The 18,897-nt window shown below is 34.7% G+C and overlaps 3 protein-coding genes across 3 annotated transcripts; 2 read left to right on the plus strand and 1 right to left on the minus strand.

The window, feature by feature from the left end:
• The first annotated feature begins 2,809 nt into the window (after positions 1 to 2,809).
• On the plus strand, positions 2,810 to 3,482 carry LOC114165300. Its single transcript, XM_028049952.1, has 2 exons — positions 2,810 to 3,063; positions 3,186 to 3,482. The coding sequence occupies exons 1-2, from the start codon at positions 2,920 to 2,922 to the stop codon at positions 3,480 to 3,482; spliced, it is 441 nt and encodes a 146-aa protein (XP_027905753.1). The 5' UTR covers positions 2,810 to 2,919.
• A 115-nt stretch (positions 3,483 to 3,597) lies between these two features.
• LOC114165792 lies at positions 3,598 to 4,547 on the plus strand. Its single transcript, XM_028050374.1, has 2 exons — positions 3,598 to 3,777; positions 3,865 to 4,547. The coding sequence occupies exons 1-2, from the start codon at positions 3,609 to 3,611 to the stop codon at positions 4,350 to 4,352; spliced, it is 657 nt and encodes a 218-aa protein (XP_027906175.1). The 5' UTR covers positions 3,598 to 3,608; the 3' UTR covers positions 4,353 to 4,547.
• A 1,097-nt stretch (positions 4,548 to 5,644) lies between these two features.
• Positions 5,645 to 9,795, minus strand: LOC114167663 (fructokinase-like 1, chloroplastic). Its single transcript, XM_028052781.1, has 2 exons — positions 8,981 to 9,795; positions 5,645 to 6,639 (listed from the first exon to the last, which is right to left on the minus strand). Exons 1-2 carry the CDS (start codon positions 9,692 to 9,694, stop codon positions 5,947 to 5,949), a joined length of 1,407 nt encoding a protein of 468 aa, XP_027908582.1. The 5' UTR covers positions 9,695 to 9,795; the 3' UTR covers positions 5,645 to 5,946.
• Between the last annotated feature and the right edge of the window lie 9,102 nt (positions 9,796 to 18,897).

Consider the following 18,897-nt stretch of genomic DNA (forward strand, 5'->3'; position numbering starts at 1 on the left):
TGTGGTTCGTATTAGGGAACTCCACTTGGTGTCGCGGATTGTGGTCGTGGCAAATTTATTCCCGTGTGTGGACTATTAGGTGGTAGGCTTGTAGTCGGAGGGGTGAGTAGACACTCGTGCAGCAATGATCGATCAGTGTACTCATCAAAGGGTGTAGAATTGATAGGCATCCAACAAAAGGTTTGGAAGTGGAGGATTTAGGTTTGGGGTACTAACACGGGTTATAGTTAGGAAATTCTTTATTATTTCTTGTTGTAATTGTTTTTATTGTATCTAAGCTCACCCTATCTGTGTGTGTGGCGATGATCATGTAATTTGTTACATGGGAGCAGAGGTTGATGCAGGTGAGCAGGTGGACGCTTAGAGTTGGAGTGTGGCCAGCCATGGGAGTTTTATAATTGTTTTCTTCATGGATTTTATGAATTATTTTGTAATAGATATCATAAACCATTTATATTTGTGATAATGGAACGGTAAATGGATTTTTTTTAATTTGGCGCGTTGAAACAAATGTAAATTTTCCCGCGTTTTGGGAAAGTACTTAATAATAAATGCAGTTTATTATTATAATTCTTTCTTTTTATTTTAAATAAGTAATTTCCGGCTAGGACGTTACACTAGGCCCATTCACGAACCAACTTAGTTAACCCCTTTCACGAACGAGCTTCAAACTACTTCATGACCAAAACCAAGCCCCTTCACAAGCCAAACTAGACTCCTCCATGAACCAGACCAACATGTGCAAACCCAAATCTAGGGGAGGCATAAACCCTTTGCAAAAAATTAATTGGTTAAGGAAATGGATGCAATGTCTATTTCTCTGATTTATTTGGGGTTTTATAGTAGGTATAGGGTTTTATGTTTTGGGGTTTTCTTGGATAGGTTTTATTCATATTTGATTTTATTTTATTCTGGTTTCCAGATTCGTTTTCTCACATGTGTACTTTTAAAGAGGTAAATCGTTTCAATTTTTTTTTTTCACAACTATGTATCTTGGTAGTGTTTTAACTTGTGGTGGTCATAGTCGCGGTTTTATCAAGGGAAATTGTGGACAAATGTGGCTACAATTAATATAGTGTACCAAATCGCACAAGTAGTACAGTAGACAAGTCTAGATATCGTATCCCACACGGACTAATGTGGTCTAAATTAATTGATTAGTTACTGATAAAGGGTGAGTGAGAATAACAAAACATTTGTGGGTTAAAGGAAAAATAAATGTAGAATATAAATTATAATGGGAATTAACACAAAGGAAACAAAGAGCTTAATTTAGAAAAATATGAAATAAAATTTTTATTGAGATTGGGTTTCACGATTCCATTCAAAGGAAAAATCAACAAACAAAATAATTCAATATGTTTGTCACACACACATCATTTGTAACATGCCTGAATTTCGTCACAAATAAACCTATACTAAAATAATAAAAACTCTATTTCTAACAATTTTATTATTACATTTGCATTATTAAATTGTGTATATTAAATTTTGTGATTGTCTTATCTATATCTAAATCAATTAAATGACGCTAAAAAATGTAAATGATAAATTTTTAATCTTTTATATATTAGTTTAGTTTTATTTTTATAAATTAAAATATCTATAATCCTAATTTTTAAATTATGAAACCAAACACATTTAAGCATATAAAGTTGGAAAAAATAACAAATATTTTTAAAAAGTAAAAAAAATTACATATATCTATATCGTTATACATAAAAGAGATACCTATTTTTATATCTATTTTTTTGTCATTTTTAATTAAATAATTTCATCTTTAATAAATAAAAATATTTTTTTATTTAATAAAATGAATAATTGAATATCTGAAAAATAAGTACATTATTGTCGTATTTAACAATGCCCACTCAATTATTTTCAACATTATTACAAAAAGCATATATTTTTCATATTATATTATTTTGATATTTTTTATAGGTTAAAATACATTTTTGGTCCCAATTTTTGTCAAGTTTTTTCAAATAAGTCCTAATTTTGGTTTTGTGTTCAAATAGATCCTAATTTTCGTCAATTTTGTTCAATTTGGTCCTTTTTCGCTAACACCGTTTAAAATCATTAACGGCCATTAACAGTGACTGTCACGTGTCACTTTGTGATTTTTTTTATTTTTTTTATTTTTTTAAATTTTTTTAAGTTTTTTTAAAATTTTTTTAAATGTACACGTGTCAATTCAGTAGCGTGCCACGTGTCACTTCGTGATTTTTTTGAATTTTTTTTTTGAATTTTTTTTTATGTTTTTTTAAAAAAAATTTAAATGTTCATGTGTCAACCTAATAGCATGCCACATGTCAAAATGAATGTTCTATATTCAATTTGGTCCCTATATTTGTTATTTTTGTTCAATTTAGTCCCAATTTTTGTTAACATTAACCAATTTGGTGCCTATCGAAGATGTGATCAGATTTAATTTTTATATCAAAGTTATAATGATGTGAATTTTAATATATTATATAAAAGTATTTAATAAACATTTGAATTTTGATATAAAAATTAAATTTGGTTTCAATTTGAAGATGGACCAAATTGGTTATTGTTAACAAAATTTGAGACTAAATTGAACAAAAATAACAAATATAGGAACCAAATTGAATATAGAACATTGACTTTGACATGTGGCATGCTACTGGGTTGACACGTTGACATTTAAAAAAAATTCCAAAAAACCACAAAGTTACACGTGGGATAAAGTATCCACCCTACGAGGTCGAGTCGATAATGTTTATAAGGCATCTCACTCTCAGAGTAGTTCATCATACTTTCTCTTCCTAAAGTTTCGTTTCGAAGGTTGTCATTTATGTATTTGATCGTGATTCTGATAGTCTCCTGAATTTGGTTTATTTCGGTAGCTCTTTTGTGAATCGATTCTTCTTGAACGCATTCAAAAGTGTGGTGGCGATGACTTGTGCGAGGGGTAATGTTCCTGAGACTGTGATTGCCTTCATTGTCGATCGATATCTATCTCGCAACCAATTCTCCCAAACGCAGGCCACCTTTCGCAACGAAGCTTCGATACTCCTCGCCGATTCACCAGCAAACGAGGTACTCGCGCTAATCTTTCAATCTTTTTGTTGTTATCATATTTCTTTAAATTTTTCACAAAATGAGTTGGCTTTCTTGATTTCTCACTTTTCTCGTCAATTTTTCTTTTCTTGCTGTCAAAGAATTTGTTGACTTTGGAGGGGATAGTGGATCAGTATATATATATGAAGAAACAGAACAATCTGCTGGATAAAGAGAATGTCATGTTGATGCAAGAGAAACACAGAATCCAAATGTTGTTGCAAGATTTGCAGAATGTTGTTGACAGTTTCAATGCAAGATCATCACCCTTGTCCAATGCCGCAGCCATGATTCAAAATTCTGCGGTTCTGCCTCCAATGCAAAATTCTAATAGATATCATCCAGGAATTCTAATGCAAAATTCTAAAAGAAATATTCCAGGTAATCCCTTTTTCTAGTTGTTAATGAATTAAGATATGGTTATTGTTGATTTTTTTTTTTTCATTTGAGTTCTTTCCATCTTTAACGTATGGATTTTTTTTTTCCTATTTTTGTTAGTTGTGTCTACTGGCATCGTTTTTCCTATGCAAAACACAATGTCAGTGACGCCTACATCCATGGACAATATAAGCTTGTCATCACCTATGATCAGAATGCTTGACAGAAAGAGGAAAGATACTCCAATAGTAGATGGGTGTAAAGTTGCAAAGAAACCACGTGGTAGACCACCTGGTAGTAAAAATCAAGTCAAAGGTATATAATTCTTTATCCTTCTTCTGTATACACAAAGTTTTCATATGCAATCAATTACCTTTTTACATACTTTATGCTCATTCATAGGTATAAACACATTGCTACCGTCTCCTAATAACAAAGTAGATTTTGGATCCCCTTCTGCAAAACCTCAGTCACTGGTAGGGAATTCTGCTCTCGGGGGATCACTGATTTCAGCTAATCCAGTTTCCAGAACACTTCCCATAATCCATTCAATTCAATCTGATACACACGTGTCCCTACCTGTATCTTCTGATGTAGCCCAGACCACTGAGATTTCTCCTACTGCAGCCTGTAATGGGGAAGTCATTACTCCTTGCTACAATGTGATTTCAGCCAATGGAGTTATAGTTCAACCTGAAAAGCAAATGGTTTACAAAAGAGACAATGACATTTCTCCCATTGAGCCACATAGTGATCAAACAAATAACGGGAATGCATACAAGACAAGTACAGAGACATTGGACAAGCCACTTGGAATTCCTCCTTCTGAGTCTGAGTCTGACAAGGACAGAGACATTTGGGCACAATTAGGATTGGACGACATTCACTAAAATGATAAGAGATGTAGAAACCATGAATGAAAATGCTTTTGACCAACCAGCTTAGGTGTATGTTTTAATTTGAAATCTTTTTTGTAATTTAGTGTTTCCATCTTACATTCTTTTGACAGAGTGGACCTGTAGTCACTCTAAATATGGGATTTGCAGTTTCTAGTAGGAACAAGTCAATGAAAAACACCATTTGAAATACTGTAGTGAAAGTTTATGTTAATAAATAAAGTTCCAGATTCTGGTCCAAGCCTTTAATTGTGTATTGTTGTTTTCTTTCAAGAATAGAACTAGAGTTTACTTTCTCAACTGTGACTTTGATTACTGTGATGGATTGAATCTTACTAAGTTTCATTGTTATACTGGTATTTAGGATGAAACATGCATTCACTTGCTTTCTATTCAGGTTACTATTACTCTTTTGTTCATTAGTTTGATCTAATGCTTCGAAATAATAATACTGCGTGAATCATGCAACGCATTTATGTTTAATTCGTATTATTGTAAGCTAAAATTTTTAAATAAATAAATAAAGAAAATAGTAGATGTAAATTAAATAAAAATTAAGTAATTAAAAAGTAAACTACTAAAAGTATGAACTCTGTAAAATATAAAAACAAAAACAAAAATAAAAATTAAACTTAATTTTGTTGATAAACATTGGCATCTTGAAGATATAAAAGGTTTACCATAATTTCTTTTAGAGTAGCAAGATGTATTAAGGAATAATGCTATCTATTTTACAATTACAAAACATTAGTTTTTCTAGTAACCACATTAACTCTTAAAAGCAGATTGCAAAAGTGCTTATTTTAGTGTAAAAAAATCATCTTCTATTAAGATCCAACATTTTTCTTACATTTTCCAAATATCCAAGTACAAATTTATTTTTCGATGGTTATTGGTTCCTACAGCACTAAAAGGTAATTTAATAAATAATAAAATGTATTTGTATTTACTTTATTATGTAATAGTTGATAAGAATTTTGGTGGATATTTAAAAGTTAATAATATTTGTAGACCTATAATATAAAAATGGTATATCTTAACCCGCCATTAAAGTCATATATTTGGCTTTTTTAAAAGCTTGTTTACAATTCAATATATAAGTTTATTTTAGTTTATAAACATAGCTTCTCTTCTATTTCTGTTTTATTTCGGTCCAGGTTGTAGGAAACTGCTTATGTTTGTACTGTCACACTAAAGCACCGCCATGTTCTTAAGTGGAGCAACTTGCATATTGTTGCATGAACAGAAAGAAGGTGCATAAAATTAAAGCAGAAGAAGGTCAACAATGAGGAAGAAAGAGAAGATCATTAAGAATACAAAGTGTTACAAGAATAGTGTACATTACAGCTATTACCTACAAAAATTTTAATTGACACCCTGCCTTCTGTCGCGGAAAAGTGAGGCATTGGATGACATGAATTGGAGCCAACTGAAACAACCAAACAACTTCAGCAATCTAAGTACTTTCTCCTGCTCCCATTTCATATGAAACAGTTTCAGACAGGACCCAGATAAATAATCAAACAATAACTACCAACTAACGCCTTAGGACTCTGCTAAGCTCTATTGAAGTTACACAAACAATTTATCACCACATGGAAGGCACGTAAACTTGTTCTTTGAGGTTCTGAGTAGCACTTTCAGTAGGAAAACCTCTAATAGCACCAATAGTCCATTGGGCTATAATTCCTGCTGCAACAGCAAAGCGTAGTTGTCTCTCCAAAACATCTTGATTTTCAAACATCTCTGGGCAAGTTGTTAGCTTTCTTAAAATAGCAGCTACAATAGCATCACCTGAGCCAGTTCTATCACATGTGAATGGAGTTATGAGCACATCTTCAGTTCCAACCACAGATCCATGAAAAGAAGGGGTATAGTAGTGAATTCTAATGGTTCCATCAGTTACAAACAGGAATTTAAGTCGATCATGCCACAAAGGCGCAACTTCTTCAGGAGTGTAATGGTAATACTCTTGTAAATTCTTGGTTTGTTCATAACTTTCAGCAAAGTACTGTGGCCTGTAATTTCTCTTCCTCTCATAATATTCTTCATCCAGAAGGAATTCTAGCTCACTTCTTGAAACTTCAATGATGTCTGCTTCATTCCATGCTTTTTTTATTATTTCTCTAGTCTCATCGCGAGATCTCCACAGGGATAATGGCAGATTTAAATCAAAGAATACAAGACCACCAAACTTTCTTGTCCACTTAATTGCTCTGAATAGTGTTGATTCCATAGTGGGGCATGTTAGAACTTCTGAATTGAAATGGAAAATCCTAGCCTGCAGTAGTCCACACAAACGAAGTCACAACAAACTCAGTGTACACTTCACACAACAAACAATGCAAAAGAGTCTCACTCTTGCTGCAACAGATCTATGAATTTATAACACCTAAAGTAACAAATTCAATTTCCCTATCCAGTACATTCTGTGACCATGGTAGTTGAATTGTGATATACAAATTATATATCGGAGAACTTATATTTTGAATCGTGAATCATAAGATTTATAAACATTTAAAAATGTAACATATAAGACATACATATGTATAGATATAATTAATACCAACCATATTCAAAAAGTGTAGTTGTATCCATGGCCAGATTAGGTTAATGTTATAATAGTTGGATTAGGGTTGTATGGCCGAACTCTTTCGTTAAATGAAAAATGAAAAACATATTTGTCCTAATAAATGTTTGGCCCAAAAATAATAAGAGACAAAGTTAGGGTTATCTTCTCTCATGTGCGCCGCTGCCTTTTAACTTTCCATGAGCATTGTTGCTGCCTCTTTGTTTTTGCATGGACACTACCACTACCTCACTGACTCTTCATTTACGCAAGGGGAGCAGCTACACTGCTAAAAGAACCATTCATGGCAATCGAAGTAAGGTAGAGTATGAACTGGTATGTATATCTTCCAGCTGAGTTCACGCAATAAAACAAAGCAGAATAGGGTTTTTCAACCCAGGTCATGCGACCCCACCATATTGAAGTGAGACCTGAATTCAGTTCCATCCATGATTCAGGCTGTGATTCTTGTTAGAATCGCTGTTCATCCTATTCCGAGTAGGATAGATTATACAACACAAATTCAAGAGCACAAACGAGTTTTTCTACGATTTGTATCATGGGGTTGTGAATCGTGTATTGTGCAATACTTACTATCACCTTATGACATCAAAATAAAGTGTTTGGTTTGCAAGCTAATAAAAGAAATGTAACAACAATGAAATTGGCAATTTATTCAATTGGTTTACGCATGTTATGTAATATTTTGTTGATTTGCACTCTTTGTCCATCAATAGTTTCTTTTAATCTTCCTCCATCTTAAATTGTCATCTTCTCACACTACTTGGTAAGCACACATTAAATTTCACCCATCCTTTTTGCACTGCATAAAAGATTACCTACTTTTGTCATCCGCTTTTTATGCAAAGTGCAGCTTGTTCAAAATAAACACTTGGTGCCTCCACACTCTGCTTAATGATAATTGTTTATAGCATTAAAAAGTCTATACATAATTGCTAAAAGCATTTTCAAGTCCAAAAAATATGCAGCTGCAATATTGAAAATTCCACAACCAACCCAATCAAGAAATATTTATACCAAAGCTCATATCCAACTAGTCCCAACTGTAAATCCTTATGACTAGAATTCTCAATCAATTTCTATAAGTTTGACAATTGCTTAAAGTTGACTAGTCAGAAAAACATAGGCACCAAACTCTCTAGCACCCTGTTTCCAATGCACTCTTTATCATCACTTAAAGTTTACTCAAATTCATGAAATGGCCTAGGTTCCATTTCCTATTAAATGAATCTCACCCAAGCACTATTTGGCCCTGTTTTAGCTTTCCAAATTGGCCCAATCCAATTCCAAGAGAGTCTAGGTGGAGAGAAGCGTTTCAAGGAAAAAAAATGGTATCTTGCGTTGTACCTTGCCTCTCTCTACTTAATGGAATAAAAATAACACTTTCATGTTTTGGATATATCATAATGGAATAAAACCGAGATTCCATTCAATTGTAAGAAAAAAATTGAAAGAGCACAGCAAGTTATAACCTCAGTTCCTACATTATCTCCACTTCAAAAATCAACTTTAAAGGATTATATTTTTTAACCAGTCAAACAATAGGGACATTTTTTTAACTTTTGCACCATCCCCTTTGCCCAAAATTAACGGGAATAAAAACTGGTGCAAACAATGAAATAGGATGGGTCAGGTCCATCGTACTCCATTCTTAATCTTACAAAACAAACAATATCAATTTTTTCATTCCTCTCCACTCCACCATCTACCACAAATCCAAACATAGTCTATGGTCTCTTTAATATGGAAAGAAAATAAGAGGAACAAAAAAAAGTTCTAACTTTGCAAGGAAGGAAAATTTAGAACTTTTACTTCTAGAGGTCATCTATTCTCTCTTTTACCATCCATTTTCTCACCAACTAATTTCCTTTCCCTCCAATTCAATAAAAACCTTGATTAGCTGGTTCTATTAAACTTCCAAACACATTCCTAAGGTTTCTCAACGGCAATAATTCAGACACGTCAGTGAGTAGTTAGTGACTACAACAAACTAGGCCAAAACAAAAAACACTTGAAGAATCAAAACAAATACCTCTTTCAGAACTGCAAGGTTGAGTTCAGATGCAAGAAGCGAGTCCTCAGCAGAGTCCTTGACCGTCTCCATCTTCATCCTACCCTCCTCAAACTTCACCTTCATATATGAGCACCCTGTCCTGCGCCCCTCATCAAACTTAACCCCTCTTGTCTGCACCCTCTCCTTGTTCATCGTCAGCACCAAATCGTCCCCGAACTCGTCCCTACCCACCTTCCCCAAAAACGCGGCACGCCCCCCAAGCCGCACGTGCGCCACCGCTACGTTCGATGGCGGCCCCCCCGGCGCCCGCGCGAACTCTGGTGGCTTCCACTGCAGCATCTTCCATTCCGAGTATTTGTCCGGATGCATCGGGTACATCTGCACCCGCACCCCAGGGATGAACTCCCTCTGTGCCGCGCCGAAGCAGCAGACCAGCGGCGGATCCTCGTAGGGGAAGTCGATGCCGTCGTCGTAGTCGAACAGCTCGTCGTCCTCTGAAGGTTGCTCCTTTTTGGTCTCTGCGTTTTGGTGTTCCGGCATGTCGTTTGCAGGTGGTGTTTCGGGTGGTGGGGGTTTCTTCTTTCGGCCGCGTCGTTTTGGGGTTGGGGACTCGACGGTGGAGCGTGTCGTTTTGAGTGGGCGCGTTGTTCTGAAGAAAAAGCGTTTGGGTGGGGTTGGAGAGTGAGGGAATGGAAGAGAAAGAAGAAGGTGGTGGTGGTGAAGTGACGCCATTTTGGGTTGATGGAAGTGATCGTTAGCAGGGTTATCGTTGATGTTGGTTTTTCGGCTTTGTGAAGGATGTTATCGGTTCACGCTAGCTAGTTCAAAAGAATAGGGTCGGAATGGGTTTTAGCTAAATGTTTGTTTTTAAGAAACAAAAATAATATTTTGGCATCCTTCAAAAAAAATCCTCCAACTTTACAATATCTTTTTTAATATTTATTATTATTATTATTATTTAATTTACAATTCATTTTAATATTATTAATGAAAATATATGTACCTCTGTTTATGATAATAAAAATTAATAAAATTATTATTATTATTATTATTATTATTATTATAATTATTATTATATAAATGTGCGAGAGATGTGTTTAAAAATATTGGTTCAGTTATTGATGCATAAGGTCAAATTTATGATAACACTTGGTATAAGAAAATTTGTCTCTTCATACAAGAAAGTAAGGATGTAAAAATTTCAAAACTGCGGGATATGATAAAATCCGTGTTAGTTTTGAAATGGTGAGTTTAGCCAAAAGGGGGTTGAATTGGCTTTATAAAATTTTTTCGAAAGTTTAAAATCTTTTTCAATTAAATCTAATAGACTGGAAAATTTGGATGTAAATGTAGCAAACTAGTACACTTTCAGTCGATTAAAATATCAAAACAACAGACCAAATTGTTCTTGATATTATGAAACAGTCGATTAAAAAGACAAATCAATCGGCTAAAATACTGGAGAATTATGCAGAATACAGAATTCGCGAATTTAACTCAAACAACAATCTTTACATACAAGACATGTTTCAATCAGTATTTATAACAAGTACAAAGTCTCAGATTACACAAGAACACATTAAATCACACCAAAGATCAAATTGCTTGGTTTTCTTGAGTTTTTAAAGAGTTTCAAAGAGAGAGAGATGAGGGAAAGAAGATTGCACAATTGTTTTTATACTGGTTCACTCAATCACACGGCTACATCCAGTTTTTCAGGACAACCTGAGCCTGGTTTCCACTATATTCAAAAGTTTTACAAATCAAACACCAAGATTACACTTTTGAACACAAAGCACACAAGATTTTTAACTCACACAAAAATCTAGAACTACAACCTACAAGAATCACACTTGCAGACCTGAAATCACATCAAGCAAACCATCCAGAGGCACAAGAACGTCCAAACCTGATGGTGGTTGTCCCTAGCACACCATACATGTGTTCTTCAAGCTACTCACAAGCCAAAATGCCTCCAAGATCAACCAAGATCTTCAAACACGAGTTGCAGTTGTGTATTGTAGAGAAAGAACGCTTCCTAAAGATGAATGACACGATTTCGTTCAGAAAAACTTAGATTCGCACCTCTGCTCGCGAAAACACAACTTATATAGTTTTGGTTTAAGTGAAAACAGTCGATTGAATTTTCCGTACAATCAGCTGATTTCACCTGACTTAAGTGAAATCAGTCGATTGAAAAATAATTCAACTGACTGAATGCATTCATACTAGAAACTATATACAACAAGCCTTTTAACTTGTTAAAACCCATTTTAACAAATTAAAAGAGACATACTAAGGCGCACAAGACATCTAACCTATGTCATATAGCCTATCAACAATGTATAACACTAACACATTACATTTAACATGTTATATACAGATTTAACACACTAAAAACATAATCTTCAAATGGATCTTCATCAAACACTTAAGATCTTCATGCACATGGCTTTATCAATTCTTTGCTTCAAGCTTGCTTGTGCCAACAATCTCCCCCTGAATTGATGAAGCTAACACCCTCGAGTTGAGTTGATGAGCTAAGATCCATAGAGAAACCTGAAAAAGCTTTTGCATACAAGATACCAATATTCCAAATATACAACCAAGCAAAAGCACACAAGCATACATACATATCACATATGCATATGCTCCCCCTATCATTAATAATATGATTTAACTTCAAATTTTTGATTAAGTTTGCAGTATTATATGATTACAACAAATTTATTTCAAGTTTTCCAATTTTAACACAATTTTACTCAATTTTCACTCATTTTTCTCCCCCTTTGGATTCATCAAATGAAAGTAAATGCATAGGTCAATTTGGAAAGATGAAAATTTTCATTAAAGCATTAACATAGGGGTGTACCAGGGCACCTGGTACGCATACAAACACACCAGAACAGAAACATAAATTATAGATCATCATGAAGCTAAAAACTGATATAATCAGCCGACTAAAATGAGAAAATAGCCAATTAAAATACTGGAACAGACAGCAGACACACAAAATGCAACATGAAAATGCAATGCATGACCTATGAGCCATCCCCTTCACTCATTCCTAGGGTTGTCTCTATTGTAGACATTGGAGAGGAGGTCATGAGCATTATGAAGTTGGTCATCCAAGTCTTGCAACCTTGTTGTGCAGTACATGTGATGTGCATTTTGTGCCATGTTGAGGTCTTGAAGTTGATTGAGAACCATTCTCTCAAATTGGGAGTATGTAGGTCCAGTATTCTCAGGAGGGTTGTACAGCTCAATTGCCATTGGATGTGGTTCATCTTCCTCTTGGTTTCCTCCACTTGTTCCCGCTTCATGATCATTTGCTCCAACTTCAATGTTTGCACCTTGATCACCTTCAACTAGCCAAGTGTTGCCTACCTTGGTGAATCCCATCTTGTGCATATTCAGTGTTGAAACATGATTGAGAAGGCTAGTAAACTCCTCAAGCTCTCCTTCCACATCCACACACCAAAATGTTCAATGAACTTGGAGATGAGCACCACATATGGAAGCTTGAAATCCGTGAGCCTTTTTGCCTTCATCATATAATAACGAATTGTGTAGGTCCAGTCCATCATCATCCCATTTTGAATGCAGTACATCACCACTAGATCACCTTCATTCAAGGTAGCATGATTGCTCCCCCTAGGCATGATGATTTTGGTCACCACCATGGCTAACAACCTTTCCTCCACACGAAGCCTTCCCACATGGAAATTTCTAGCTTGCTCACCTTGATTTCTCACACATTGGTTGAAGTATTGCACCTTGTTGAACTCATCCACTGCACTAGTTTCACCTTTGCGGACTTGCACACCTCTTTGCCTTAGGCCAGCCACATCCTTCCATGTTTGCCTAGTGATTACCATTTCCACACCTTTGACACTTGATTTGAGAACACCATTGCTGAACTTGAGGTTGGCATAGAATACCTTCACCAAATCCGGATACACCTTACCCGAAAGCTTAAGGAAAGTCTTCAATTTTTTAGCTTTGAGATGTTGCTCAAGGTTGCCAAAGTTTTCTGCCCTTAGCCATGACATACAAATCACCTTAGGAAGAATGATTTGCTTCCTATTGATCTCAATCAAGAAGGTTTGAATTCTGTCCTCATGACTAACCATATCTCAAGTCTTCCTTGATTCATAGCATTTAGAGAGGATGGAGTAGGTGGAGTGGAGCTTTCATCATCTGAGGGGGCAACTCGTGATCTTCTAGGCATGGTGAAATGTAGGTTTGGCTCTTACTAGCAAATGAGAATGCCAATGCAAGTATTTATAGAATCAGCAAGTTGATTTTCAAAATCAGTCAATTAAATTGTGCAGAATATCTGGTTTCAATGCAGTACAGAAAATCAAAGCAATTAAATGTGAGGGAATCTGAATCAGAAATGCAGTGATGTGTTTCCCATGCGTTTTATGATCAATCCACTCATAAACAATTCACATCTAATGCATGCACATTGGAAATCATGTAATTAAAGCACTTTATGGTCAATGCAATATGAAAAGTTGATTTTAGCAGATGTAATAGTTGTTATATGCTGTTGCTACAGTCCAAAAATAGTCATGTGATGCATACTTTGATTGGGTCAATCAATTAAAATCAATTCAAGCAATTCCACATCAGCATAAGTGATTTTAACACATAAAAATACATAGTTAGTCGACTAAAACTGTACCAGTAAACTAATTTTTGGGGCAGTGACAGTTTTAAGTGAAATCTATGTGTTGAATTTGCAAATTTAGCTGACTAAAAATTTCAGATTTAACGAAATACACACCAGACCAATTTGAATCAAATATACATGCTGTTTTGTGAGATTTAGCAGATTGAAACAGTTTCAGAACACAAATTATGCAGATTTTGACATTTTAAATGAAATCTATGTGTTGAATTTGCAAATTTAGCTGACTGGAATTCTGGTAGTTTTCAAATTATGCAGATTGTTGTCATTTTAAGTGCAGCACACACATGATCTAATAAGATTAACAAGCTAAACAAATATCAGCATATATTCTTCATGTCAAGAACACCTAATTCAGTTCTAAGCTTATTAAATTTATCACGTGCAAGTGGTTTAATGAATAAATCCGCCAATTGGTTTTCAGTTTTCACAAACATGATTTTAATATCACCTTTTTGAATATGATCTCTTATGAAATGATGCCTGATTTCAATGTGTTTAGTTTTGGAATGTTGGATTGGATTCTTAGTTAGGTTGATTGCACTTGTATTATCACAATAAAGAGGTACCTTCTCTAGCTTTGCACCATAATCCATAAGTTGATGCTTCAACCATATGCTTTGAGCACATGCATGTCCAGCTGCTATGTACTCAGCCTCAGTTGTAGAGAGTGCTACACATGCTTGCTTCTTGCTATTCCATGAGATTAGGCTTGATCCAAGTAGATGGCATGTGCCACTTGTGCTTTTCCTATCCAATTTGCACCATGCATAGTCAGAATCTGAAAAACCACTAAGAACAATGTTAGATTCATTAGGATACCATAATCCAACATTAGTTGTCCCTATCAGATACTTGAGAATCCGTTTTGCAGCTTTTAAGTGCGATTTCATTGGATTAGATTGAAACCTAACACACAAGCAAACACCAAATTGTATATCCGGTCTACTAGCAGTTAGATATAGCAAGGAACCAATTAACCCTCTATATTCGGTTGAATCAACTTGGTTTCCAGCCTCATCTGCATCCATAAGGCAGTTTATAGCAATTGGAGTGGCAACCTCTTTGCAATCCTCCATTTTGAACTTTTTTAGTAGATCAAAACAATATTTTGACTGGCTTAAAAATGTCCCATGCTTGAGTTGCTTCACTTGCAGCCCTAGGAAGTAGGTTAGCTCACCCATCATAGACATCTCAAATTCTCCCTGCATAGCTACAACAAACTCTTCACACATGGAGTTATTATTTGATCCAAAGATTATATCATCTACATATACTTGAACAAGTATTACATCACTTGCATGCTTTCTAATGAAAAGTGTTTTATCAACAACACCTCTAGCATATCCTTTAGATAAAAGAAAGTTGCTTAACCTCTCATACCACTGTCGTGGTGCTTGTTTCAAACCATATAAAGCCTTTTTCAATTTGAAAACATGATTAGGATAGAGGTGATCTTCTAAGCCAGGGGGTTGTGATACATACACTTCCTCATTTAAGAAACCATTCAAGAATTCACTTTTCACATCCATTTGAGAAAGTTTGAAATTACACATGCATGCATATGCTAACAATAGTCTCACAGCTTCTAGCCTAGCCACAAGTGCATATGTTTCATCAAAATCAATGCCTTCCTCTTGATTATAACCTTTAGCAAGTAACCTAGCCTTATTCCTAACTATATTACCACTTTCATCCATTTTATTCCTGAACACCCATTTTGTACCAATCACATTCATTACATCAGTTTTAGGAACAAGAGACCACACATCATTCCTAGTGAATTGATTAAGTTTATCTTGCATAGCAATAACCCAATTACTATCACACAATGCATCATTCACATTCTTAGGTTCAATTTGAGAAACAAATGCAACATGTTGAAAGAATGCAAGCTTGCGTCTAGTGGATACTCCCTATTCTATGTCACCAATTATGTTGTCCTTTGATAATCCTTTAGGTTCAATCCACTCCTTGGGTAAATTGTTGTTTGCAGCTTTTTCAGTCGACTGAATTTCCTTTTCAGCTGACTGATTTCCTGCAATAGATTCCAATTCTGTAGCAGATTTCTTTTTCAGTGTTGTTTCTTCTTCATCTGCAATCAACAACACATTTTTGATGTTGAAGGAGGATCCATTTCCTATGACTCCATTTCCAAGGATTGTTCCTTTGTTGTTGTCTCCATAGGTTACAAATCCTTCTTCTTTCAATTCCAACTTTGCAAATTTGGTCTTATCTCCTGTCACATGCCTTGAGCAGCCACTATCTAGGTACCATAGATCCTTTTTTTCCTGTTTTATGACCTGCAAAACAAAATAGTATTACATGGTACCCTTTGAGAGTTTGGGTCCAACATGGTTATGCCTTTCTAGATCCTTTTGGGATCCATTTCATAAATCCCTTAGGTACATCATACTTTCTAACATGACAATTCTTAAGAATATGACCTTTCTTCATACAATAGTTGCAAGAAATGAAGGGCATAGCATTTGGCTCACTCTTGGAAAAGAAACTAGAGAACTTCTTGGCTTTCTTTTCATGGATAGGTGTATAACCAAGTCCAGCCTTTCGAAAAACACAATTTTGAGAGCCAAGAAAAACTTCCAAGTTTTCTTTTCCTCTTGTGAACTCTGCACATGTTTTCAAAAGATATTTCACTTGATTTTTCAAAGTAGTGCAATTTTCACAAGTTTTATAGCCAACTGTTTTTCAGAACAATCGACTGAATTACTGTAAATCATTTCCAAATGTTCAAAATCAGTTTTTAAGTCTACTGTTTCTGATTCTAGTTGGCTAACTCTGTTTTCTAGCCAACTATTTAATCCTTTTAGCCGATTGTTCATGACAACAATTTTGTTTGCCTCACTATGCAACTCTTCAAAGTCATGCAACAATTGGTATTAGTCATTCTTATCTTTGGATGACAAGGAACTTACTTGGCTTAATGAGGATGATTCATATCCGGCCATGAGGCATAGATTTGCTTCCTCACTTTCTTCTTGAGATGAAGTACTTGTTGAATCATCATTGTCCTCCCAAGCTTTGTAGGCACGTCTTTCCTTGCCCTTTTTCTCCTTTTTCCTATAATCAACCTTCTCCTTCTCTTTGTTAACATTAGGGCATTCAATCTTGATATGTCCTTACTTTCCACAATTATAACATGAGAATTTAGAAGAATTACTTGAATCATTTTGTTTAGAATTGTACCTCCTTTGATTACCTTTGTTGCCTTTCCTCTTGAGATACTTTCCAAACTTCTTGACTAGTAGATTCAAGTTCTCATTGTCACTAGATTCAGCAACCTCTTCCTCGGTTTCATCACTCTTCTTAGAACTAGCATTCTAGGCTATGGGTTTTACCTTTTTCTCACTTGTTTCAAGCTCACTTAGCCTTTGCATTTCAATCTCATGCTCTCTAAGCTTACCAAACAGTGCAACTATTGTGATGATAGATAAATGCTTAGATTCAGATATGGCAGTCACCTTTGGTTGCCAATTTCTATCAAGACACTTAAGCACTTTGATGTTTAGCTCCTCTTTGTCAAATTCTTTGCCTAGACCCATGAGATGGTTGACTATGTGAGTGAACCTCTTTTGCACTTCAACTATGGACTCTCCTTTTTGCATCTTGAAAAGCTCATACTCTTGAATCAAGGCATACTTCCTTGCTCTCTTCACTTCACTTATTCCTTCATGTGTAACTTCTAGGACATCCCACATTTCTTTTGCATTCTTACATTGGGATACCCTAAAAAAATCATCCATGCTCTAAGATGAAGTGATGATGTTTGCATTGCAATCATATTGAGCTCTCCTCCTTTCTTCATCAGTCCATTCACTCCAAGGCTTGTCCACCTGCTTATTTTCAACAACACTTAGGAGTATATGGTCTATTAACTATTGCATCCCAAATTCCTTTGTCTAAAAATTCAATGAAAATTTGCATCCTTATTTTCCAAAACTGATAATTTAGGCCACAAAACATAGGTGGTCTATGAATAGAGGCACCTTCAGCAAAAAGGAGTTTACTTTCAGCCATTTCAAAAGATTTTTTATCAAACTTTAATACCTTTCAAGAACCTTGCTCTAGATACCAATTGTTAGTTTTGAAATGGTGAGTTTAGCTAAAATGGGGGGGTTGAATTGGCTTTATAAAACTTTTTCGAAAGCTTAAAACCTTTTTCAATTGAATCTAATAGACTGGAAAGTTTGGATGTAAATGTAGCAGACCAGTACACTTTCAGTCGACTAAAATAGAAAATAGCAGACTAAATTGTTCTTAATGCTATGAAACAATCGATTAAAAAGACAAATCAGTCGGCTAAAATACTAGTGAATTATGTAGAATACAGAATTCGCGAATTCAACTCAAACAATAATCTTTTACATACAAGACATGTTTCAATCAGTATTTATAACAAGTACAAAGCCTCAGATTACACAAGAACACATTAAATCACACCAAAGATCAAATTGCTTGGTTTTCTTGAGTTTTTAAAGAGTTTCAAAGAGAGAGAGATGAGGGAAAGAAGATTGCACAATTGTTTTTATACTGGTTCACTCAATCACAAAGCTACATCTAGTTTTCCAGGACAACCTGAGCCTGGTTTCCACTATATTTTTTTATCAATTAATTTAAAAAATTATTTCTTTGTTAATTGTCATTCAACACTATTTAAATGTGTTATTTGGATTTTGTTTGAGATTTATGAATGTTATGTATTGTATGTTATTTTAATTTATGATTAAATATGTTGTTAAATATTTATTTTTATTCTTTTGTAAATATCTGCGGGATCCGTGGATATCCGTGAATATTAAAATATGATGCAGGTACCTGCATAATGGATACTCGATGGATATGGATATGGGTACGAGACAAATATTTATCCAGTGGGTAGAGTACGGGAGAGCTACTACCCGTACCCTACCAAGGGTCGGCTCAAGGGTAAAGCGGGTAAAGCACTCGCTTTGGACTCAAGGATAACACGGCCTCAAAAAAAAACTTTACTACTAATATTTCTTTATATTAAATTATATTTAAGAAGAAAAGCCTCAAATTATTTTAGTACTAATTAATATACCTTTATTAAACTAATTATAGAATTATGTTTAAGATAAAAAAGGCTTCCAAAATATATTTTATTACTAATATAACTCTTTTAAATTATGTTTAAGAAAAAAGGCCTTAAATATTTTTTAGTACTAATTAATATACCTCTATTAAACTAATTATAGAA

Source organism: Vigna unguiculata, chromosome 10 (assembly GCF_004118075.2).
Source record: "Vigna unguiculata cultivar IT97K-499-35 chromosome 10, ASM411807v1, whole genome shotgun sequence".
NCBI lineage: Eukaryota > Viridiplantae > Streptophyta > Magnoliopsida > Fabales > Fabaceae > Vigna > Vigna unguiculata.

Excerpts from the sequence above, each read along its gene's own strand:
- LOC114165300 (XM_028049952.1), top strand. The coding sequence starts at position 2,920 with ATGACTTGTGCGAGGGGTAATGTTCCTGAGACTGTGATTGCCTTCATT. Across the intron at positions 3,064-3,185 it reads CCGATTCACCAGCAAACGAG|AATTTGTTGACTTTGGAGGG; the intron begins GTACTCGCGCTA and ends TTGCTGTCAAAG.
- LOC114165792 (XM_028050374.1), top strand. The coding sequence starts at position 3,609 with ATGCAAAACACAATGTCAGTGACGCCTACATCCATGGACAATATAAGC. Across the intron at positions 3,778-3,864 it reads TAGTAAAAATCAAGTCAAAG|GTATAAACACATTGCTACCG; the intron begins GTATATAATTCT and ends GCTCATTCATAG.
- LOC114167663 (XM_028052781.1), bottom strand. The coding sequence starts at position 9,694 with ATGGCGTCACTTCACCACCACCACCTTCTTCTTTCTCTTCCATTCCCT. Across the intron at positions 6,640-8,980 it reads ACCTTGCAGTTCTGAAAGAG|GCTAGGATTTTCCATTTCAA; the intron begins GTATTTGTTTTG and ends GGACTACTGCAG.